This window comes from Lissotriton vulgaris, chromosome 7, assembly GCF_964263255.1.
Source record: "Lissotriton vulgaris chromosome 7, aLisVul1.2, whole genome shotgun sequence".
In the NCBI taxonomy this organism is placed as follows: domain Eukaryota; kingdom Metazoa; phylum Chordata; class Amphibia; order Caudata; family Salamandridae; genus Lissotriton; species Lissotriton vulgaris.
Window position 1 is genome coordinate 242,645,729 of NC_141695.1, and position 25,816 is coordinate 242,671,544.

The following is a 25,816-nucleotide window of genomic DNA, read 5'->3' on the forward strand; positions in this document are numbered from 1 at the left end:
GTAGGGGCTCAGTTTTTCCCATCGTTAAGCCTACGTCTGCCCACTCAAATGGGGAGTAAAGTGAGGTACGTTTTGTACCAGACAGATCCTGCCTCATTCTGGGTTGAATGACCACTACCTGCCAGAAAGTATGTGAGTACCTTCTCCCCCTTTGGTGTCACCCAATTCTTTTTTGTCTTCCTTTAGCGCTGCCTTATAGGTCTTTCTAGCTACTGCAACACTAGGTGGACATCTAGATTTGATTGATTCAAGAAGTTTTATTTTGGCCATCCTGCAGTTTTTATTAAACATGTGTTAACTACCCGTAGGGTTTTACTGTTCTTCCCAATGTCAACCCTAAATAGTGATTCTAAGGTGTTGAAAAGTCCTGATGGGTAGCCACCATAGAAACCGAGTTACCTCCATCTAGCTCTATTTTAGAAAAACTGATCAATGCTTCCCATCTGCTATTCCTTATGCCCAAAGTTGCCTTTGCCTTATGAACAACTTTTTTAATTTGAGCATGCACAAGTTGTTGCAGCCCTGACCTTCCTTGTGTGTAACCTTCTTCAAGAATAGGTGTAGGGCATTATGGTCGCTATCAACTTCAGAGGGGGTAGCCAATATAATCCCTGGGCCTCATAATCTGTAACGCACAAAGGAAGTCACTATTGCCCTTAGTTCTGCATGTCGAACACCTTTTGCCAATGCAAATTTGCAATCAATAATAAGGGGATAAGATGTGGCGTAGTGGCCACAGCTGTCGAATCGGGAGCTGTTGATCCAGGTTCAAGTCTCAGCATCAGCGCAACACCCTGTGATTCTGTGCAAATCAATTAACAAATAACAATCATTTACTTTCATTCAATTGTAATCATTAAACACATTTTAAATGTTCTGGAAAGGCAAAAAACATGAGGGGCGTGGCTACAAGGCGAATGAGTGGAGACGTGTGAGTGCTGAGCTCCGTGCCAACCTCGGGGATTATCCTGGCTTGGGTCACTGAAATCGGCTCCCGAGCGCCTTTGGAGATGGCAGCGGGGGGCTGGGTGCACCCACAGCAAACTTGGGGGGTTTGCAGTGTATTGTTGCCCAGGAATCCCGATGCAGTTTGGCCACAGAGCGGACAGCTAAAATGGTGGCTTGTTACAATTGCGAACCGGGCATCGGCGCGGAGAGGCGACCTCCAAACATACTAGTATGCACTACGGAGTCGAGTGGCAGCTGCCGGCTGGGCCCCATACCACTGCGGCAGCTGGGCAGAGATCTGGGGGGGCAATAACTTCCGGGAACGGCAATCACCACCGAAGTGAAGAGCCGCCCTGGATGATGCAGGTCATTTAAAATGGCGGCCATGGCGATATCGCAGACCAAATGGAAATGCCACACAGCGGCCTGTGGATTGTGAGTCGGAGCCCCTGCTGGTATTGGAGCCCAGCCGTGAGCACCTGAGCAAGTGAGGGCATAGCGCAACAGGCAGGAGAATCTGGGAGCTCCGGGCCTGCCCGCTGACACCACATAATTAAGAGGACTGCTGCGCCCGAGCGCTGGGATTCTGGGGGCGGCGGCAGTCAGGAGCCTGCAGCGGGATGGCTGCAAAGTGGTGATTGTCGGGAAACGGGAGGGCTGCCCGCTCTGCTGAAGCGCCTGCGGGGTGCTGGCCCTGTGCAGCTAGGGCTGTTGGATAGAGAGACTGGTGCGATCAGAGGAAGCTATCAGCAGGAGAGCCAAGGCGGACACGAGTGCCTGCAGTCTCCCAAGAGAACAAGCAGCCTGAATGATCCTGGTTGCAAGAATGGTATACAATAGAGAGGCAGCTGGCCACGGCATTGTGAAACATTGGCGCCGGGCCACGGAGGAGAGAAGAGGCTGGAGGGGCAGTGCACCGTGAAGCGCAGGAGTGCCAGAGAGTGGTGTGGCCGAGTGGAGGGCAATCACATGCTGCAGGAGAGGGGAATGGCCTGCAGAACCAGTATGTGAACTGGCCTCACTGACTACCCCACTGAAATGCAGTAGCGGAGGAGGAGAAAGGACAAGTCAGTTCAGTAATAAAGAGACTGGCAGCACCAATGTCCTTTCGAGTGATGGAGCAAGAAAGCAGTGTGGCCGAGAAAGGCTGGGGCCCTAAAGGAGGGAGGCCTGATGGGCGGATTGAGTTGGCTCTTCCAGGGGCACAGATTTAGGCATGGTCAGCATTAGTGGGGGAATCCAGGAGAATCGGACCAGTGCCCCAGAGCTGAGCAAGTGCCCCCGAAGGACTGCATTCACGCAGCAGCGGCCACGTGGAGAGGAACGAAAGAGGGGACAGAGGGGACAGCCAGGCAGTCTTAGGTGTGGGCAAGCTGTCCGACCTCGAAGCGGGAGAGGTGAAACACTGGAGAAGGACCTGTCTGACAGACAGATCTTGCATGCTGAGTACATATGGAGAAGCTCAAAGGGAAGCAAGCAGGGGCACCGCCCGAGCAGGAAGATGGTGCTAGTGCACCGGAAGTGCTGGAGGGTCCACAACAAGGATCAGAGGGGATGCTCCAGTGGCAGGTGGATCAAATCCTCAAAGCCATCACGGACACCAGAGAGGTCCTACAACTGGATATTGCGCATGTGATGCAGTATTGTATGGCGTTTTAGATTCCGAATGAATTTTCCAGATTCATGCCCATATATAGGTACAATCTAAATTTCCCTTATATAGGCATAGAAATCAAGTCATTATTTAGGCATAGCCCATGCTACCCAAATACATGCATGGCGACTTCCATCCGTTCAACAAACGTCTAAACGATTTCTTGGAAAACCAGCTTAAGCCATTAGGGACTTCCCCTTGCTTGAATATTGATTTCTCCAAGAACTCAGTTACTTTACAATGAACAACTATTCCCTAGGCATGCATTCATGACCTTCATATGGCCAACTTTACGTCAAACCTGGCATTCCTAAGCACCTACAAGGTATAAATATACCTTCACTTGCTATAGCAAAGTATGGTGGTTCGGTGCAGTTCGACAACCTACTTGCCCGATGCAGCTCACTCCAGCAAGTGCGAAGGAAGCCGACTCGACAAGATGATGCACTGATCAGGAAATTGCCCTCCTATACCGATAAATCCAGCTCCAGTGTTTCTGACTCCCCTTGCGGGGTGTTGGGAAATCGAGTCCGAGACAGAGATATCAGACCTCCTTCATTCTAAGGTATGGAGATGATTAGAACCTAGAGAAACCTTTGGTAATTCTTGGCAGAACTAAAACTTATGCCAAACAATACTTACTTCTTCCCTCATACTAGACCTAGGTTAGGTGCATTGTGGTAGGCGTATTTTAGAAGCACCAGTTGAGTATTTTAGCCTGTGTTATTTATGTATGTATTTTTATATGGCTTAGAAACCATAGAATGCTATTACAGTATTATTTTATAATACTATTCTCGCTGTACGCATTATACTTTGCATTCTGTCTAACGATTGTAGCAGTTCACCTCTCTTCCATGAGAAAGAAGATTGTTCAATAAACCTTTTATTGAGACCGCCCATCTCACTATTTCTCTGCAACTCTGTAGAAAGGAAGCATGCACGATTGACTAGGTGAAATACTTATCTATTGTTTGTACGACTCTGAAGATATTTTCCAGTCATAGGGAAACAAAGTTGTCATGTTTATGCCGTTGTCAGAAACTAATCCCTTCTTGTGTATTTGAGAAGGTTTCTAGTGACCTCTGAGCTAACTGCCATTCGATAGAGACCTGCTGACCTAAGTCCTACGTAATTTCTATAGGATATATTATTCCAATGCGCAAAGCCTATTGGGAATATAGGAACTACACTACAGCAGGGCCTAGGGCTGCTAAGAGCCGACCACGCCAAATTAACCGACAGGTTGAAGCAGACGGAGACTCCCTTGGAAGTTCTGGAACCAGCCCAATAGGCGATGGCAGCTCAGATGACAGACTTCCAAAGTTGATTGCAAACTTTGGAGCAGAGGACAGAGGATGCCGAAGGGAGGAATCGAAGAAATAACGTCCGGTTGGTGGGACTGCCGGAGGGAATGGAAGGGTCCAATACGGCAGACTACTTGCAGAACTGGCTGAGGGGGACCGTTGCTCCGGAGGGCCTGACACCCTTCTTCACCCAGGAGAGAGCCCATAGGGTGCCAGCTCGACCACCGGTCCCTGGAAGATCGCCCCGACCAGTGGTGGCCAGGTTGCTTCGTTATAAGGACAGGGACCTCTTGCTGTCCAGGGTCTGGCTGGCGGGTCCGTATACGGTGGGCAACAGTAAGGTGACATTATTCCTGGATTACACGCTAGAGGTGCAGCGCCGCCGGGCATCGTTTATGGCAGTCAAAAGAGCACTAAGGGACGAGGGCCTACAATACTCCTTGATATTCATGGCGCGCCTAAAGATAACAGTGGATGGTAAGACATTTTTCCACAGTAGCACTGAGGAGGCTTGGGACTGGCTGGAGATGTGTAAAGCAGGCTCCGGGGAGGCAGCGAGTGTCGCAAGCATTTTCAAGGAGGAACCAACGCCGTCATCCTGTAACTCAGAAGCCCACAGTGACACAGACAGAGAGAGAATGCACAGCAGCCCTACAAGCGATGATGGCTATCTTGCGAGAGGACGGGGCTGCGACACTTGAGGAAACAGAATGGGAAAAGGGTTCCCAGGGCACAGACAATGAGCAATCGGATGCAGGAAGCCCCACGTGACAGCAGGAACTGAGGATGAGATCGTGGATGGGTAATGCTGAGGCTTCTCTAGCGAGGGCAGAGAACAGGACAGTGGGGTGGCACCGAACCGGGGATGTTTCCCCTAGACATTGCTGATTGATGACTGACTGTCAGAGGTGGGGAGGGCAGGCAAGGGTGGCTGAGTACTTTCCTATAAGTTCCAATTCTATAGTGGCCTAGAATAGGGATGGCTAGCCATCAGGGGGTTGAGCAAAGGATGGTGGCAAGTTGGGAGGTCGACCCTCTGAATCTTAGGGTGCACCCTCCTAATTTTGTGAGGGTATAGCTCTTTATGGGGTTTTTCTTGAGGGAGCAGTTTGAATACAAGTTTGGATGGGTACAAGCGTTGTAGCGCCTGTTCTGGGGGGTGTTGTTGGGGCGGGAGTTTGGGGTTGGTTGGAGTAATTAGAAACACCGGTGAGTTTCAAAGTCAGGAATGTGGATCTGGGAGTACTAAGTTGCCAAATGGGGTTGTTAAATGATTTGAAATGTATTACCTGGAATGTACGGGGGCTCCGTACAATTACGCGGCATCATACGGTGCTCATACAGCCTTTCTCCAAGAAACGCATATTAACCCTACTGAGGGGTTAGCACTGAAACGTAGATGGAGGGGGCAAATATTTTACACAACCTGTTAGGCTTTTGCTAGGGGTGCCTTGATATGGGTCAGAGCAGGGGTCCCTTTCCAGCTGACACAACAATTGGTGGACCCCGAGGGGCGGTTTGTAGCGGTATTGGGGCGCCTCAATGGGATGGAAGTGACACTATGTAGTATATAGGCACCCAATGTGGATCAGATCTCTTTCTTTGACCGTTTATCAGGGAGCCTAGCGCCATACCTGACTAGTTCGATAATAATGGGAGGGGACTTTAACTCAATTGCAGACATGGAGAAAGATAGGTCCCATCCTCCCCTTTCCGACGCACCAGTACACAGACTCTCTAAAGCAAGGAACGCAAGGCAGGAAAATTGGGCGCTGGTTGATATGTGACATGCACATCATATGGAGGAGAAGGACTACTCTTATTATTCTGGCCTTCATGACCTGCATGTGCAGCTTGAAGCAATATTATGTACTCCTGAAGTCCACTCCAAGGTGGTAGATAGCGAATACTTGACCAGGCCGATCTCGGATAATAATCCGCTATTGGTACAGGTACAATGGACCTGGCAGAGAGCTGTGATCCCGACCTGGCGGCTTCGACCGGAGGCACTGGAGGACCCGGTCTTGTGCGACGACCTAGGGGCAGGGGTTACCCAGTATTTTGATGAGTGGGGGGACAGCTTCGTCGGTTGCAGTCGAGTGGGATGCAATCAAGGTTGTAGTCGGGGTTTCTGTATTGGCAAAAGGTCTGGGACCCAGAAAACACTGTTGACTGATTTAGAGGAGGCAACGAGTAGGCCACGAGGAGCCAAGAGAGCCCACCCTGGGGATCCTGGAGTGCAGAATGAGGTCTTGGAAGCTAGAGAGGCAGTGGCGGTACAGGTGGAGAGACTTTGCTCCTTTGAGTACAGGTCCTATAGAGTGAAGATGCTCGCTGAAGGGGACAAATCGAGTGCCTTGTTGGCATGGTTGGCTAATTCGAATCCCAGGGAAACACCAATGATGGGACTGATAGCCCCGACAGGAGCAATGGTGTACACACAGCAAGGAATAAATAGTTGATTTTTGGAGTATTATACCAAGCTCTACCGCAGCAAACTGAATTAGGGTGCCGACTTCATAAGAGAGTACCTCACAGATTTGGACCTCCAGTGCTTGGTGTAGGAGAGTAGGGTCTCCTTCCTATGGTCACCCCCACTTTTTGCTGTGATACTCTGTTTTTTTTTACTTTAGTGTGGCTGTGGGCCTGGTAATCAAACCCACAGCCCAGCTGTTCTCTCTTTAAATTGATACCATGTACTTTAGGTACATACCTAATAGGGAATTGGGTCACCTTTGTGAGCCCCTGTATAGTGTACCGTAGGTACCCAGGGCATAGGTGCATCCAAGGCCTACCAGGGGCTGCAGCATGTATTATGCCACCCCTGGCTGGCCATCCATACTGACACCACAGGCTGATCACTCAGCTGGGCAAGGTGGTGTAATCACCCCTTGCTAAGATATAGTATACCTATATCTACCCTTATATATAGACACATATATACCTATAAGTCACTCCTATGGCAGACCTTAACAATCCTGGAGGCACAGTGCTCGGTTTTATGTGAGATGGTGCTCTAGCATGAGCTGAGTCCTTCTGCAGCTTTCGGAACCATTTCCTTATAGCTGTTCTATGATATAGCCATACCATACACTCTTTAGTTCATTATTTTCCTCATGGTTAATGCTAACTTTGGTTTGGCTTTATCAAAACATGTCGTGTAAGGTGTCAAACACTTTGGAATACTACTGCCCCCCACCAGTCCTGGCGGCAGGGGTAGCATTCCACCCTTCTAGAGGGAGAAGACATATACTTACTGCTTTACCCAGTTAAAGTTAAACTGAGCCTCAGCATCACAAAATGGATGCTGCTGCCACAGACACGAGTCTGACCTCCTGCAGCTGGACGAAACTCCAGCAAGGGAGGCCTTGACAATAGGTTTCCTGTCAAGGAAGGTGCTAGCACCTCCCCAGATAGCCTGTAGTGTATTGGGGCAGGGTGGGTTCAATGGAAAGATCTTTTTCCAGACACTGCCTGGGGCACACAAGGTGCTCCATGCATAGCCCGGTACAAACCAGTTGCTGGGGCACTCCAGCCCGCTCTGGCGTGAAACTGGACAAAGGGAAAGGGGTGTAACCACCCCCTTCTCAGGGTCCACCCATAGGAGGGACCTAGCAGGTAATCCAGCCCCTTAACGCAGCATAAAGATAGAAGCAGTGTTTAGAGACATTAGATTATCCTGGACTGAAACTCTGAAACAAAACTATTGGACCTTCGATGTTCTATACCGACTAGAAGACTGAAGACATCTCCCTTGTGGTCAAGGAGTGACACAAGCACCACCAGTAACTTGCTGGTTGGGTTTGTTGATGCTCCCACCAGAACCAGAGCCAGTGACTCAAAAACTGGACTTCCAGACTTCTCCGACTCCGACCCACACCGACAGCAAAACTGAGACCCCTGGCGGAAACGAGAGACGTGAAACCGGACACCCTGGAGCACCTGCTCTTTGCTAACCAGTACAGCTTCTGAGGCATCCTCGAAGTTGTGCATTGGGGTTTGAGAAGCCCCAGACCCGAGTAGCATTTGCACTAAAGCTTATCCCTCCACACTCCACGAGTGCTGCGTGGGGCCTGCTCCTGCATTTCAGCTTGACGCTTCTTCCCAGTTGCTAGCCCGTTAGCTAGTGAGCCCTACGAAGACTTCCTTTTCAAACTGCACTGCTTGACTGGTTGCTCCAGGCTTGCTCTAGCTTCCCTGAAAAGGAGAAGCTCCCCAGACCTTGCTGGTCTGAACTGAAGCCATTCTTCCCTTCCTGCATGGATTGCGTTTGCCAAGGCTTGTTGGGTCCAATCCGGATACCGACACTGCAGTCAACTAGATCCTTTGTGGAACAGCTCGAATCCAGGTCTTGGTTATCGTCGACACCTCCTGGACCTTGTGGCTGCAGAGACAAGCTTCACCTTCTTCACCTGAATCAGCTCGACATCGCCTGGTTCCTTCCTGGTCACTGGCTAGTGACCCAGACTCTGTCCCCTTTGCTTTCAGGTTCTTCACATCTTTGATCCACCCTTGCATCTACCCATGCACTTTTCTCCTGGTCGCCTGCAGCACTTCTTTTCAGCTCTCCATAGGAAACAGCGACAAAACCCGACACGAAAAGACACCTATGCACCCAGCTTCCCTGGGTGAGGTAATTCGAGTACTCTGGTGCTCCCGTGGGTGTTGACTCTGGAAGTATCCTAGATTAACAGGGTTTTACCGTAGTCCATCCAGAAGTGTCCTTAATCTACTACTTTGTAACTTTTACGTTCCCATAATAACTCTATGGTAACTCGCGACTGTGTTTAGACACTGCACGCGTCTCTCGTGGGCCTCCTACTTCCAATCCCTTGGTTGTTCAGTGTTGCCCCAGCGATTCCCTAGGCTCTTGGCCTATTCACTATTCCTGAAGTGGTTCTTATACCACTTACTTAGTATATGGTTCGTGAGGCCCCTAGGGCAGAAATATATTTGTGCAACTTAAAGTATGCTTAATGAGTAACTTGTGATGTATATCGATCTCTGACCTCATAAAGAGTTCAGAGGGGTTGTGTTAGTAATAAATACATATATATTTTGATATATACCTTGTTCTTTCATTTGATATTCAAGGGGTTATAATTAGTAAAGTGCTGGCTTCACATGCTCTCTGAAGTTTTAGCCTAAGACTGCTGGTCCATGCTACCACTAGGATAGCTGATCTATAAGGTTGACTTTACAACCACCATCATAAGGGTCGTTTAGACTGAGGCAAGGTGCCCACTATAATAGTGGACATCATATACCAGGCTAACTTCCCACATTGGTGTGCAGCGGTTGGGATAAGAGCTTGCTGTTGTTTTACCATATCATTTTAGGATATCATTTGAAAGATCACATTAATGTACCTAGAGGTACATATAAATCAAGTCTTATAATACTGAACTTAGTTGTTGTAGAGCAAAGGGCTTAGCACACCCTGACTACAACTCCTAGAGATAATCTAGTAGATACCACTTAGTGTAGGTAAGTGCACACACCACACCTCACTAGAAAATGTCCTTAAGAGGAGAGCCTAGTGGATCTCTCCCTGTAGAAGTTGACCTTCCCAAGGCACCTTCTCACTATGATACATTTACTTTTAATGAACTTAGAAGTTTATGTTCACTCAGGAAACTGAAACAAGGACAGAGTCCAACTCTGAGACACCAATATGTCTTTTAGTGGAGTATGATGCAAAAAAGGCAGCAACCACAGATCAGACAGGTAGTGGAGGGGGGCATCCCTCAACAGAAGATTCCCATGATGACCATCAAGGGGATGATGATGATGAAGAGGATGCTGATCAGGTCCAAGTTGGAGAACTTAACCAGGTCAACCTAAGCCTACATGGGGCTTGAGGGGAGGGATTCCCATCCAGGCCCCCAAGTAGGCTTAACTCTGAGCACAGAAGGAGGAGATCCCTTTCCAGAGAATCCCACCACTCTGGTAACTTAATAGGGTCAGATGCCTCAGCTCTCCGGAGAATGACTTCCCTTGAGAAAAGGGAGCATGAGGCTAGGATGAGGGAAACCAAGCTAGAATCAAGAGGCAAGAAAATGCCCTTGAGAAAGAGACCCTGGCTCTTGAGAGAGAGAGAAAATTGTGTGGACTAGAGTCCACCGGTGGCAGCAACATCCCCAGACATAGGGAAAAGTCTCAGGACCATAAAAACCTAAGTAAGATTGTCCCTCCGTACAAGAGTGGGGATGACATCCACAAATGGATAACTGCTTTGGAGAGGGCCTGCAAAGTACAGCAGGTACCCCAAAGTCAGTGGCCAGCTATACTATGGCTCTCCCTTTCAGATAAAGGAAGAGATAAGCTCCATACAATTAGTGATGAGGATGCTGACAACTACACTGTCCTGAAGAGTGCTCTACTAGATGGGTTTGGCTTCACCACTGAACAGTATAGGTTGCTGTTCAGAGACACCCAGAAGACACAGACTCAGGACTGGACTAACCTTGTAGATTGCGCCACTAAAGCTCTGGAAGGCTGCTTACAGGGCAGTAAGGTCAAAGACTATACAGGATTCTATATTTGATTATGAGAAAACAAAATCTTAATAATTGGCATAACCAGTTATTGCATCAACACATGATTGACTCTGATCTGACCTCTCCCCAAGAATTGGGCAAGAAGGCAGACAAATTGGTCAGAACCAGGGTGAAGCAGAAGGTACAGAACCATGGTGCTGATCAGAAGAAGCAAGACCAAAAGGGTGGGGAGAAAGCAAAAGACCAGAAGTCTTCGCCAGGTCCCCAAAAAGCTTCTAATGAGGGGGGTTCCAAGAAATCTAAAAATAAAGAAGGTCCAAAGAAACCATGGTGTAATTTTTATAAGAGTGATACTCACTGGACCAGTGATTGCACCAATAGGGAGGCAGCTCCAGCCACCATTGCCCCTAAGGCAACTGTTCCCCCTAGTACAGCTAATAGTGGTGGTTCTCAACAGACGGGTGTAGTAGGGTTAACACTGGGAACTGAGATGGATTCTGGCCTCTTCAGAATACCAACTCAAGCTGTTATTGTCTGTGATGTGGACATGGCTATGTCCTCTACTGTGAGACCCAGTAACCTGGGCAAGTACAGACAGACTCCTTTGATTAACAATAAAGTGGCTCAGGCCTACAGGGACACATGTGCCAGTATCACCATGGTGACGCCTAACTTTGTGGACCCTGGACAGTTTATACTAGGTGAGAATTACCTAGTGACCAATGCTAGCAATGTCACTACCACCCATAGTATGGCAATTGTTAATTTCTGTTGGGGAGGGGAAACTGACCTCAAAAGAGATGTTGTTAGTTCAGACCTCCCTGTAGAATGTCTGTTGGGCAATGATCTGGAATCTTCAGTCTGGTCTGAAGTGGAGCATAGGAATCATGCAGAGATGTTAGGCATATCAGCACATGTCTTTGCCATGACCAGGTCACAGGCCAAAAAGTGTGAAACTGAACAGGCCCTGGATCCTGAAACTATGGACCAGTTACCTACCAAGAGAAAGAGCAGTAGGGTTAAGGCAGTGCCTTCCCCCTTGCCTAAGGATGAGGATCAGTCTTCCCAGGAAGCTGACTGTGAGACCCAAGAAGGAACTGTCCTAGAAGAGCTTGAGTCTGATCTGGTTGAGTTTTGTGGGACAGGGGGACCTTCAAGGGCAGACCTGAGGCAGGCGCAATTAAACTGCCCCTCTCTTGAACCCCTCAGACAGCAAGCTACTGCTGAGGCTTCTGGGAATGCTACAGGTACCCATAGAACTTATTGGGATGAAGGGCTCCTGTATTCAGAGGCTAGAGACCCCAAGCCTGGTGCTTCCAGGAGGTTGGTCATACCTTTGGCTTTCAGGGGCTTCCTTCTTACCTCAGACCATGATATTCCGTTAGCAGGACATCTTGGCCAGAACAAGACTTGGGACAGGCTTTTCCCTCACTTTCACTGGCCCAACATGTCAGAAGATACCAAGGAGTTTTTTTGCTCCTGTGTCACCTGCCAAGTCAGGGGCAAATCAGGTGGCACCACAAAGGCCCCCCTAATACCACTACCTGTGGTGGGGGTTCCCTTTGAGAGAGTTGGGATAGACCTTGTTGAACCAATGGATCCCCAAACAGCATCTGGGCACAGTTTTATTCTGGTGGTAGTGGATCATGCCACCAGATACCCAGAAGCTATTCCCCAAAGGACCACAACAGCACCTATGGTGGCAAGAGCCCTCCTAGGAGTTTTCTCAAGAGTGGGTTTTCCGAAGGAGGTTGTCTCAGACAGAGGTGCAAACTTAATGTCTGGGTACCTAACTGCTAAATGGAAAGAGTGTTGAGTGAACTACAAGTTCACCACAGCCTACCATTCACAATGCAATGGTCTGGTTGAAAGATTTAACAAGACCTTAAAGGGCATGATCAAGGGTTTACCTGAAAAGCTTAGGCGAAGATGGACATCCTTCTGCCCTGCCTTTTGTTTGCTTACAGAAAGGTCCCACAGAAGGGGGTTGGCTACAGCCCTTTTGAACTTCTGTTTGGGCATCCTGTAAGAGGACCCCTTTGTCTGGTGAATGAAGGATGGGAGTTACCTCTCAAAAAGCCTAAACAAGACATTGTGGACTATGTACTTGGTCTCCACTCCAGGGTGGCCGAATACATGAAAAAGGCATCTAAAAACATTGAGGCTAGCCAGGAACTCCAAAAAGCCTGGCATGACCAAAAGGCTGTGCTGACTGTTTACCAGCCAGGACAGAAAGTGTGGGTGTTGGAGCCAGTGGCCCCAGCAGCACTCCAAGGCACATGGTCTGGACCCCACACCGTTGTTGAACAGAAAGGAGAGGTAACCTTTTTGATTGACCTGGGAACTCCTAGGAGCCCCCACAGGGTGCTAAATGTCAACAGGCTGAAACCATATGTTGACAGGGCAGACATGGGCTTGCTCATGGCTACAGATGAGGGACAGGAGGAGGAGAGTGACCCTCTCCCAGACCTGCTTTCTCAGAACCCTGATGATCGTTCAGTTGATGGTGTAGCCTTGGCAGGCAGCCTCACTGACCAACAGCAACAGGACTGCAGACAAGTTCTACAGTCCTGGAGACATATGTTTTCACTGACTCCAAGTCCGACAAACTGGTGCACCCATGAGGTGGACACTGGTGACAGTCTGCCTGTGAAGAGTAAAATCTACAACAACCTGATCATGTCAGGGACTGTATCAGGACAGAGTTCAAAAAGATGTTGGAGTTGGGAGTTATTGCGCCCCCAGAGAAGCCCTGGGCCAGTCCTGTAGTCCTAGTGCCTAAACCTCACACCCAAGATGGTAGGAGAGAGATGAGGTTTTGTGTGGACTACAGAGGTCTCAATGCTGTCACTAGGACAGATGCCCACCCAATACCTAGGGCAGATGAGCTCATTGACAGATTGGCTTCTGCCAAGTTTTTGAGCACATTTGACTTGACAGCTGGCTACTGGCAGATCAGACTAGCTGAAGATACAAAAGCCAAAACAGCGTTTTCAACCCCCGGAGGACATTACCAATTTGTGGTGATGCCCTTTGGTCTGAAGAATGCACCAGCTACATTCAAAAGGTTGGTGAACCACGTCCTCTCAGGTCTGGATGACTACGGTGCAGCCTACCTTGATGATATTGCTGTCTTTAGCTCCACTTAGGAAGATCACCTGATCCATCTAAAGAATTTTTTGGAGGCCCTGCAAAAGGCAGGCCTAACTATCAAGGCTACTAAGTGCCAGATAGGGCAGAGTAAGGTTGTGTATCTGGGCCACCTTGTAGGTGGAGGTCAGAGTGGAGAGCAAGATCCAGACCATAAAGGACTTGACTCCTCCAACCAACCAGACACAGGTCAGAGCTTTCTTGGGCCTATCTGGTTACTACAGGACGTTTGTTAAGAACTATGGGTCCATTGTGACACCACTTAATGACTTAACCTCAAAGAAAATGCCAAAGAAAGTTCAGTGGACAGTAAGCTGTCAAGCGGCATTTGATGAACTGAAACAGGGCATGTGCTCTGCACCTATTCTCCTATGGCAGGCCTTGACAATCCTGGAGGCAGAGTGATTGGTTTTATGTGAGAGGGTGCTCTAGCATGAGCTGAGCCCTTCTGCAGCTTTCAGAACCATGTCCTTATAGCTGTTGTATGATATAGCCATACCATATACTCTTAAGTGCATTATAATCCTCGCGGTTAATGCTAACTTTGGTTTGGTTTTATCAAAACATGTTGTGTAAGGTGTCAAACACTTTGGAATACTACCTCCCCCACGGCCAGTACTGGCGGCGGGGGTAAAATTCCACTCTTTTAGTGGGAGAAGACATGTGTGCCCACATGCATCATAGTCAATTGCATTCGCAAACGGTGCGAGTCGCAATTTTTGTCCGTTTGCGAATGCAATTGACTAATTTGGAATGCATCATGCATTTCACATTTTTAGAAATCGCAACCATGTTGCGATTTCTAAAATTGCAATTGCATTTAAGAAATTTCAGATTTCTTAAATGCAATGCATTATCATTTTTTATTTACGAATTCGCAATTTGGAAGTGGTAAATTAGCATGAAGTTGAACTTCATGCTAATTTACCGAAAACTTTCAAATATGCACAAATTGCATTTTTGATACTTTTAATTTACACACACACATTCCCTTGGGCATGTGTGTGTGTAAATTGCATTTAAAATTACATTTCAGGGGTGCAGGGAGGGGTTCTTTGGACCTCCCCTGCACCCTTGAAATTGCATTCACATTTTGCGAATTGTAATTTGAAATTCGCAAAATGTGAATGCCTTCCCATTCATTCCTATGGGCCATTTGGCCCATAGGAATGAATGGGAAGGGTTTTCCTTAATTGCGATTCACAAATTGTGAATCGCAATTAAGGAAAAATACCGAATCGCAAAAATAAATGCGATTTTTTCATGAATTGCCGTTTGAGATTTCTAAATTGCGATTCCTTAATTTTCGCAAATTAGGAATCGCAAACAGGTGCAATGATGCATGTGGCCGTAGTTACTGCTTTACCCGGTTAAAGTTAAACAGAGCCTCAGCATCACAAAATGGATGCTGCTGCCATAGACACGAGCAAGGGAGGCCTGGACAATACGTTTCCTCTCGAGGGAGGTGCTAGCACCTCTCCAAACAGCCTGTAGTGTATTGGGGCAGGGTTGATTCAATGGAAATATGCTTTTCCAGACACTGCCTGGGGCACACAAGGTGCTCCATGCATAGCCCGGTTCAAACCAGTTGCTGGGGCACTCCAGTCCCGCTCTGGAGCGGAACTGTACAAAGGGAAAGGGGTGTAACCACCGCCTTCTCAGGGTCCACCCATAGGAGGGACCTAGCAGGTAATCCAGCCCCTTAAATTAGTATAAAGATATGAACTGTGTCTTGAGACATTAGATTATCCTGGACTGAAACTCTGAAGCGAAACTCTTGGACCTTCGATGTTCTATACCGACAAGAAAACTGAAGACATCTCCCTTGCGGTCAAGGAGTGACCACCCTGTGCAAACAGGCACCACCATTAACTTGCCAGTTTGCTTTGTCGACGCTCCCACCAGAACCCGAAGACTCAGTGACTCAGGAACTGGACTTCCAGACTTCTCCGACTCCGACCCACATCCACAGCAAAGCTGAGACCCGTGGCGGACACGAAAGACGTGGGAACGGACACCCAGGACTACCTGCTCTTTGCTAACCAGTGCAGCTTCTGAGGCATCCTCAAAGTTGTGCACTGGGGTTTGAGAAGCCCCACACCCGAGCAGCGTTTGCACCGAAGCTTAGCCCTCCACACTCCATGAGTGCTGCATGGGGCCTGCCCCTGCATTTCAGCTTGACACGTCTTCCTGGTTGCTAGCCTGTTGGCTAGTGAGTCCTCCAAAGACTTTCTTTTAAAACTATACCACTTGCCTGCTTGCTCCAGGCTTGCTCCAGCTTCCCTGCAAAGGAGAAGCTCTCCAGACCTTGCTGATCTGAACTGAAGCCAATCTTCCCTTCCTGCTTGGATTGCGTTTGCCAAGGCTTATTGGGTCCAATCCAGATACCAACACCGCAGTCTACTAGATCCTTTGTGGGTCAGCTCGTATTCAGCTCCTGGTCATCGTCGACGCCTCCCGTTCCTCGTGGCTGCAGAGACAATCTTCACCTTCTTCACCTGAATCAGCTCAACATCGCCTGGTTCCTTTATGGTTCCTTCCTGGTCACTGGCTAGTGACCCAGACTCTGTCCCCTCTGCTTTCAGGTTCTTCACAGCTTCGATCCACCCTTGGATCCACCCGGACACTTTTCTCCTGGTCGCCTGCAGCACTTCTTTGCAGCTCTCCATAGGAAACAGCGACAAAACCCGACACGAAAAGACACATATGCACCCGGCATCCCTGGGTGAGGTAACTCGAGCCCTCCGGTGCTCCCGTGGGTGTTGACTCTCAAAGTGTCCTAGATTAACAGGGTTTTACCGTAGTCCATCCGGAAGTGTCCTTAATCTACTACTTTGTAACTTTTACGTTCCCATAATAATGCTATGGTAACTCGCGACTGTGTTTAGACACTGCACGTGTCTCCCGTGGGCCTCCTACGTCCAATCCCTTGGTTGTTCAGTGTAGTCCCAGAGATTCCCTAGGATCTAGGCCTATTCACTGTTCCTGAAGTGGTTCTTATACCACTTACTTAGTGTATGGTTTGTGAGGCCCCTAGGGCAGAATTGTATTTGTGCAACTTAAAGTATGCTTAATGAGTAACTTGTGATGTATCTCGATCTCTGACCTCATAAAGAGTTCAGAGGGGTTGTGTTAGTAATAAATACATATATATTTTGATATATACCTTGTGTGGTGTCCTTTCATTTGATATTCAAGGGTTTATAATTGGTAAAACAGCTGGCTTCACATGCTCTCTGAAGTCTTAGACTGCTGGTCCATGCTACCACTAGGATAGCTGCTCTATAAGGTTGACTTTACAACCACCATCATAAGGATCGTTTAGACTGGTGCAAGGTGCTCACCAGAATAGTGGACATCATATACCAGGCTAACTTCTCACACTTGGGGAAAAGCGGGAAGATTCGCTTGGCCGAGAGATCACGGTTGGAGAAATCAGGAGTGCGATCAAGCATATGGCATGTAAAAAACACCCGGGGTGGATGGTCTACCAATAGATTTCTACTCTAAGTATGTGGATGATTTAGTGCCACGCTTACAAGCGATGTATCAGGAGACACAGAAGGTGGGACAGTTACCAGTGACCACTCAAGAGGCTAATATTGTTCCCCTCCTGAAACTGGGGAGGGAACCATCCGACATGACAGCATATCATCCGCTTTCAATGCTGACGATGGATTACAAAATCTTGAGTTGCATCCTTGCGTCACAGCTCCTCCCATACATGTCGCAGCTGGTCCATCGGGATCAGGCGGGTTTTATTCTGAAATGGAACACGTCTAGTAATATACGGTGACTGCTTCGTATTCTGGCGGTGGACCATGGACTACCCTTTACCGCGATGGTTCTATTGGTCGAAGGCATTTGATAGCCTGGAATGGCCGTTACTTTTCCAAGTCATGCAACAGATGGGCCTGGGAGAGGCATTCGTGGGGTGGACCCAGATACTACACAAGTTAGCGACAGCCCGAGTGCAGACAGGGTCAATAGTATCATCGCCCTGTTTGGTGGAGCGCGGGATGAAACAAGGTTGCTCACTATCTCCACTGCTGTTCACGCTCGCGATTGAGCCCCTGGCCGTGCGAGCTAGGTCAGGATAGCATTATATGGGCCTGGAATTGATCGGAGAAATGCAGTACATTGCGCTTTACGCTGATGACCTGCTCATGTTCCTGGCAGCTCCAGGAGAGACGTTATCTGAAGTGAAGTGGCTCCTGTGGAGGTTTGGTGAGGTTTCAGGGCTAAGGGTGAACTGGACGAATACTTACCTTTTCCCGGTACACCGGGAAATGGAGGAACCTGGGCATCTGGATAGCATACGGTGAGAACCTCACTGTTTTCCTTATTTAGGGATCAATATCTACCATGGACAGGAGGACCTTTTGGAAGGTAATGTGGGCGGAGCGGTGCAAGGGATCAAATGGAGCATGGCATTCTGGGGAATGCTGCCGCTATCTCTAGCAGGCCGAGTGGCACTTTTGAAGATGGTGGCGTTGCCCAGACTGCTATATTATTTCAGGACGTTCCCGATCTGGATTCCGGGGTCGGTGTTCAGGACACTTTGCTCCATGACAGGGGAGTTTTTATGGGGGAGCGGAAGAAGGCGAGTAGCACTCGCCATGATGATGTGACCCCGGGCTGATGGTGGATGGGCGGTCCCAGACTTTGAATTTTATTACTTGGCTGAACAATTGCAGTGGCTCACCCAAGCAGTAGCTAGGGAGTTCAGGGGCCAGGATAACCCAATGGACCGATGGTTCCCACAACATCTGTTATCCTATGTTGTCCTTTGCCAGAGGATGCAAATTGGCACATTCACCCACAAAAAGCGAGCACTGAGACTATGCTAGAACCGAACCCAGTGAATGGGGGGTCCACTAGTCCATATGCCCTGGAGATTCCGCTGGGCATGTGCACGGCTCTCCCGCGCAGCGGGGAATGGACCGCGCGCTGACTGTGTGGGAGGAGCGAGGGCTGGAAATAATTGTGTACTTATATGAAGAGGGGTTCTTATACCGTATCAAGCATTACAAGAAAGATATGACTTACCGAGGGGCGACTTCTTGCTGCATGTCACCCTAGTGTCAGCAATTCATCTGCATTGGGGAGGAGGGTTATCTGAGCAACAGACATCATTAACATGTCAATATGTCATGATGACAGCAGGAACAGTCAAAGCCATAACGTGCTTATATAGACGAATGGTGGAAGAGGGACTGCAACCGCTAAGCCAGTTGCAGGGGAAATGGGAAGCGGATCTGGGCAAAGACATTCCGGAAAAGACATGGGCTAAAATAGTGGAAAGAGCATGGAAAAGCATGCGTAATGCCAGATTTCAGCTTATTCATAGTTATGTATTACATAGGACGTACTTAACCCCAGCACGTATAAATAAATATTTCAATGTGGATACGGCCCGATGCCCCCGATGCCAATCAGATGCGGCAGACTTCCTCCATATGATGTGGAGTTGCCCGCAGTTGGGAACGGACTGGGAGCAGGTGGTTGAGGTACTGTGCGGAGTGACAGATAGGCAAATAGAACCAGACATGGGAGCATGTTTATTGCACTGGTTTCCTCACACTGCGCGGACTAAAATCACAAGTAAGTTCCTCGACCTGGGGTTATTGCTAGCCAAGAGGGAATTAATGAAGCAATGGAAAGCCAGGCGAGGACCCAGTATTGAGCGTCAGAGGAGAGAGTTCACTATCTGGGCAGTTAGCGAGAGTGTGGTCCGGTTCCAGCATGCTAGGAGAGCTAACAATGAGAAATCACTGGAACCCGCAAAAGCATGGGAAGGACTGGTTGCGTTGTTGACAATACCAGAACCAGAGTCGAATAGTGAGTCCCTGGATGTGCCGCTGGGTACTCCCTGAACCGACAGTATATAAGGAGGCTGCTATAGTACTAGGGAGCAATGGAGCGGAAAGCTGAGTGACCTGAGCCAGGTAGACACATTGGAAAAGTGATAGAGCCATGGCCAGGAAATGCTGTGAAACTTGATCAGTCTTTGTTCACATCAACTGGGATAGGGAGTGAGGCGGCAAATAATCCAGGAAATGCAGATCTTGGACGACAAAGAGACATATGATAACATGGAGCAAATGTAAACTGAGGCTGTAACCAAATAGATAATAGTACTAAAGAATTACAACATGGTAACTTTGATATGTAAACAAGCCTAGTAGGAAGAAATTATTCCATGCAATTGCACCAAGAGAGGTGACCCTGCTGGTAATCTGATATGATTGTGGATGTTGTGTTTGTAATGAAAAACAATTATATATATATATATATATATATTTTAAATGTAATGGCAAAAACATTATAATATTGATAATATTAAAAATATACATTAATATTATAATTTAGCTATATTTAATTTTATTTAACTTAAATTAATGTCATTTACTCAAAACTTACCCCTGGAATCTCCTTTCTACCCCTATGCACTCCCCATAGCTGATCTTTAAAACATACTTACTAACCCTGTGTATCACCTGTTATAAATGGGGTCTCTAGTCGGCAATGGTTTGCACCTCTGTCCAAATCGGGACCCTTGCTTCTAGTCAGGGAAAGAGGGATACACTCCTAAAATAACTCCTGCTCACTCCTTTGGTAGCTTGGCACGAGCAGACAGGCTTATCTCAGATACAAATAAACAAAAAAAAGGGAGGTAGAGTAACAAAGTAGAATTCTTACTCCACAGACTTAGTTACATAAACAAAAGGAATCCTACTGAGAGTGTTAGGGAAGCGTTTGCCACAATAGTGTGGGAGTTTTGTTTGTTTTGCGTAACGCGTCTAAGGTACCTTGTTGGAAAAGTGTGGCATTAACAACTTGCATTGAACTGAACTATTTCTAACACTGAAGAACCTATATTAGTACTGTATTGTGGATTTTTGTGGTTGTGCATGATTAGATAAAGATTACTTATTTTTCAAAACTGATGTTGTGTCCGTACGTAGTGTTTCACTGTGTTACTGTATGTGTTCACAAATGCTTTACACACTGCCTCTGAGATAAGCCTAGTTACATAAACAAAAGGAATCCTACTGAGAGTGTTAGGGAGCACTTAGTGTTTTTTAAAATACCCCTCAAACACCAAAAGGCCCCTTGGTGTCATGCTTCATCATAGGGGTCTTCGCACCCCTCTAAGGGGATGCGGCGTGCTACAACCTACGACTACGCGGGAGCACTTGTAGTTATGACTATGTGTGGTGCATGTGATGCATGTGATAGGGATATTTTATGTGAGTGGTGGGATTTAGTGAAGGATTAAAAAGATACCTGGCTCGTGGGTTTTATGGAAAAAAACTTTATTCACAACCCCGGGCTGGTAGTACTAAAAGAAGTGAAGTGCGAGGTTGGACCTGTCGTGTTAATGGACAGTACCTCATGTGTGCGTCGACATGGTTCGGAGCTTACGCTCCTTCTTCAGGAAGGGGGCCCTACTTCCCCAACTTACTCACGTTTCACTAGTTTTGTCACAAAAATTTGTGTTAATAACAAAATGTGAAAAAATAAATATGTGTAAAAAAATACAGGCTATAATGTGCATACAGCGGTTTGGCTCAAGTTCAATACAAATTGCATGACCTGAGAGAGGGAAAAGAAAAAGAAAAAGAAAATGGTCACCCTGGTAGTGGGTAGCTCATACAGGTGCAGTCACCTTGAACAAACCATTCGCTCAATTGGCCCTGTAAAAGAAAACTGACAAGACATACAACACAGAAACACATACACTCAAAGGATGTAAAGGAAGTTGTGGTCATACTTATTAAGTATTGCTTGCTTGCTTTATGAGCATTTAAGAACATCTGGGGGGTGATTGCTATTGTGCAATCTAGGTAAAAAACAATGTAGATTTTAATATGGTTCCTTACTTACTTCGTTAGTCTTAGGAATGCTTGTATTGCACACTCTATACTCACAAACTCGGGATGAGTTGTCCTCCGTCTTACCCCACACGCTGCTCCGCCGGACTGAGTTGGAAACTCTGGGGTGTTTGGTATTTATACCTGGTTTTCAATTAGTGGTTCGACCTCATTAGCGTTAAACCGGATGTAATTATGTGCCCATATAAGGGTGATCCGCCATTAGTTGGGTGGTTCTGCTGAAGATAGGTTAATTATAAGTTAATTGTAGGTCCTTTTTGGGCAGATCTGGCGAGAACGATCAGTTGTCAGCCCTGCGGTTCCGTCTAGGAGGTGTGCGCATGCGTGAGTAGCACCTACTAGGATTCGCATGCTCAGATCTAAGAGTTACATTATTGCGCATGCGCGAGGGATGGCAGAGTTTCCCAGCGCATGCGTGCAGTATGTCCAGCGCTGTTTTGTTCCCTCGGAAGTTGCTTTTGACCTGAGGAATGTCTATTTTACCTTGCGATATATCCAATACTTGGCAAAGGGTAAATGTGATTGTCAGTGAGAGAGGTAAAAATTACTATTCCCACTCCAGAGAGTGCAACAGTAGGGAAAGCATTGGATAGCGTAGGGGTAAAAATTACTATTCCCATTCCAGAGAGTGCAACAGTAGGGAAAGCGTTGGATAGCGTAGGGATAAAAATTACTATTCCCACTCCAGAGAGTGCAACAGTAGGGAAAGCGTTGGATAGCATAGGGGTAAAAATTACTATTCAATATTAAATTACTTTGCTTCAATTCGATATTTTTCACCACTATATTCTGTCCATTCAATATTTTGTCCATTCTATATTTTCACTTCGATATTTTGGTAATTCTATATTTTGAATTCGATATTTTGTCTTGTTACCTGGAGGAGTACTCAAGGCTCCCCCTGCTGCACTCATGCTCTTGTTTGGGCAATCCGGCTATGGGAGTTATTTTCTTGCCGTTTGTGTGAGGGGACCATGTTTGTGATAGTCACTCCCCTCTCCACTCCTGTGATCATGCTTGTCGTGCCACTGCCTTGCTGGTATTCGAGGGGCCTGGGTGCTTCTCTATGCGTGGGACGCCCAGGAAACGGGGCGTCTGATTGGGACTGTAGGCGCGTCTCTAGGCTCAATGGTGCTCAATGGACATTCCACCTATAGGCCCTTAAGAGTCGGTATTTTACCACCCAATCCTATTGGGTGGTAAAATACCGAATTCAGGTGTGCGTGCACATCTGTGCATGCACACCTGTGCAATGTAACACACAGACATGCCCTTAGGGCATGTATGTGTGCCACATGGCACACAAGCCTGTACTTGGGGTGCTAGAGGGTGTCAAAGTGACACCCCCTGCACCCTTGAAGGATTCAGTATTTACCAATTCGGTAAATACCGAATCGGTATTGCCCATTGATTCCTATGGGCTTCAAGGCCCATAGGAATCAATGGGCAATACCGATTCGGTATTTACCGAATCGGTAAATACCGAATGTTAACGATTCGGTAATTCTAAATTAAAAATTAGCTACATCTCCCTCCTTCTAATTTACCGATTCATAACCGAACCGAAGCCCATGTTAGATGTCTTCACATCTAACATGAGCTTCGATTGGAATTCATAGAGCATATTATCAAGCCCATTATCGCGCTTTATCGGCAGTTTCCTGACGAGAAAAGCGGCGATAATGTAACGCCCATTCTTGATAATATGCCCCAAGATTCTCTCTTCAAATGCTTGCAGGGATAGTGGGTTTGTTGGCTGAGTCCATTCAGACCATTCTTGCCGCTGTTCTACACTACAGGACTCTACAGCACCTCAAAGAACTGCATTTTAGTAGAGGTCTCCGCTGCTCAGCTTTATTTTAAGGGAAGATGCAATAGAGGTCTTGGATTAGTGGCTCCCATATGGAGGCTTCAAATGGAAAATCTGTTTGTGGCACAAATCCCAATATCACTTTAGTCTCAGACCCTAGCAAGTTAGTTTGTGAAGCCCCATGCAGGCAGGTTCTTTGGGTAGGAAATGATCTCAAGAAGAAACTTGGCTGCATAGAAGTTACGTAGAGCGTCTCACAGGTTCCTTCGCAGTCCAACATATGGTACAAAGTAGGGCAAACTGTTGTGTTCATCTACATATTGACAACATATCAGCGGTTCGATATACAAATTAGGAGGGGCTTGATCAAAAGGTCTGGCTGATCTAGCCAGGGACCTTTTGCTCTTTTGCCTGAACAGGAACATTATAAAATACGTAATTATATCTTCTGCCCCATGAATAAGCCTATGATTTCTTGCATCTAGGGCTTTCCTGCTGAGCGTGAGCTCATAAAGGCTGCTATGTACCTCCCTCTGCACATATTGGAGGCAAGCAGGCTGAGCGGGTGCAATAACAGCAGATCCTGGCGCAGGTTAGCACGTGGGGGGCGAGTGGGAGCTGGAGAAGTCGACAGACAACGCAGTAGGTAGAATTAAATAAATAAATGATGCCTATTCCGCCATCTGTTGACTTCCCCCTTGCCGCGCCCCTCCCCACCGCCCATCATGCTTACCTGAGTAGGCCACCGCTGTGCAGGGAGCAGACACAGGGACCGAGAACTTGCATCTGATCTTTAAAAGTAATTCAGGGGAGTTAATTGTCTAAAATGAAACCTTATATATGGGCTGGTTACTTATGAAAGTAATATGACATACAAATAGCAACTCATAGCATCTGTTAGACATGTTTGGTATATGCTTGATCCATGCAGGGCCAACAGATCTGTTCATATTTCTGCGAGCAATAAACTGAGTTCCATTAGATAGGGTAACTGTAGCTCCTGTTAAATTCAAAGCTCAGAAGTGTGAAAAGCACAGAAGAAAGCAATGTTATTTCTATTTGTATGTAATAAAAAGTAAAGTGGTTCTTCTGTAGTCCCCTGTGCTGTATGTTCTTCCAGACAGGCATGCTAATAAACCTGTTTTTTGATGCCATAGACATCACAATAAAAATATTTTTTTCAAAAAACCATCCAGTAGAAACATTTTGACGCAGTCACCTGATCAACACTGTTTCTCCTTTACAGAACCAGGCAATGCAGACAAGTGGGATCGCTTCACCTATGGTAAGTAACAGAGGAGGGTAGTATGACCGCAGACAGTGTTAGCCGTATCATCAGGTGAGTCCTCCAGTACTGTCACAACACAGACTCTGCGTGGTTCATGAACGTCACTGTTCTGTTTCTTTGTGCGTCATCAGCAATGGCTCCTGGTCACAGTGCTGCTGGGGGAGACCAAGCGTGTACTGCTCTAACGTATGTTTTTTAGGAGGAACTGGGAGATAATGAGAGGATACACACTGTACATATGAGGATACTCCTTTTGACTTGCAGTACTCCAACTTTACTCCTCTTTTCTCCCCAGGCTTCCTTGAATTCAGTTATCATATTTGACACATCCTCTTGTCCTTGTTTGACATGTTGCTTAAACTCTGCACCATTCTGCTCACTGTCTCAACTCTGGAGCACACACAGGAAATAGGAGGGAGGTCCAGTGACATGGATGGGATTTCCAAATAGAAAATGTCAGCGCCGGAAAATGGAGTGACCAAGCCCTGCCTTACCTAAGAAGCATGGCAGGCAGGAGTTCAAATTCGCCCCTCCAATGTCTCTTCTGTTAGTGAAGTTGTGCCAGCATAGGAGAAGCAGTATTTTTAGCACTTATCTGTTGCTGGTGTCTAAATGGCCATCTGGAATTACCTTGTCATGAGCTTAGAACTACTTGAGTCCTGGTAGGACTCCACGCTGTGAACTGGCCAATCATGAATTCGCTGCAATCCAATCCAACCCACAGAGGTCAAATGTTTCACTATTTAAACCCTTGCCTGTATCAGCCTGGCCTCAGCAGCAAGGCCTTCCTCAAAGCAGCGCCAAAGGCATTGTGTATAAAAATTTAGTACTGCAGCACCAGAGTCAGACACAGAAGAACTTCACTGCCCACACCAAGATTAACTAAAACCATAACATATAATAAGGGTAATGAAGCAAATATGTAATAAACACCACAAGGGTTTAAAAATGAATCAACCTAGGAATAGTATTGCTAATAAACCTTCGTTGGTAAAAGATGCTCTCACACTCCAATGAAAAAATGAAAGGAATAACAAATGTAAGCATTGACATATGCATGGTTAAAGGTTACTTTTAATGATATGCAATGTTGATGCCAACCCAGCGAATAACATAAATGTGGACCAATTACATTGAAGTGTCATTAAAAATGCAGATTAAGACATGTATCTGCATGTACACTACAGTGCAAAGGTCACATCCCATTTCAGTGCCATAGGAGATCTGCAGCTTCTAGATTTTTTTATCCCCTTAATATTAG

At 47.1% G+C, this 25,816-nt stretch overlaps 1 protein-coding gene across 1 annotated transcript in view; it reads left to right on the forward strand.

Annotated features, from left to right (window-relative positions):
- LOC147701288 (uncharacterized) overlaps nucleotides 1-25,816 on the forward strand; it is a 510,654-nt gene that overhangs the window by 453,790 nt on the left and 31,048 nt on the right. The window contains exon 8 of the mRNA XM_086928611.1: nucleotides 24,514-24,552. Within this exon, the coding sequence (XP_086784737.1) occupies nucleotides 24,514-24,552 (39 nt within the window). The remainder of the gene's footprint in view (nucleotides 1-24,513; nucleotides 24,553-25,816) is intronic.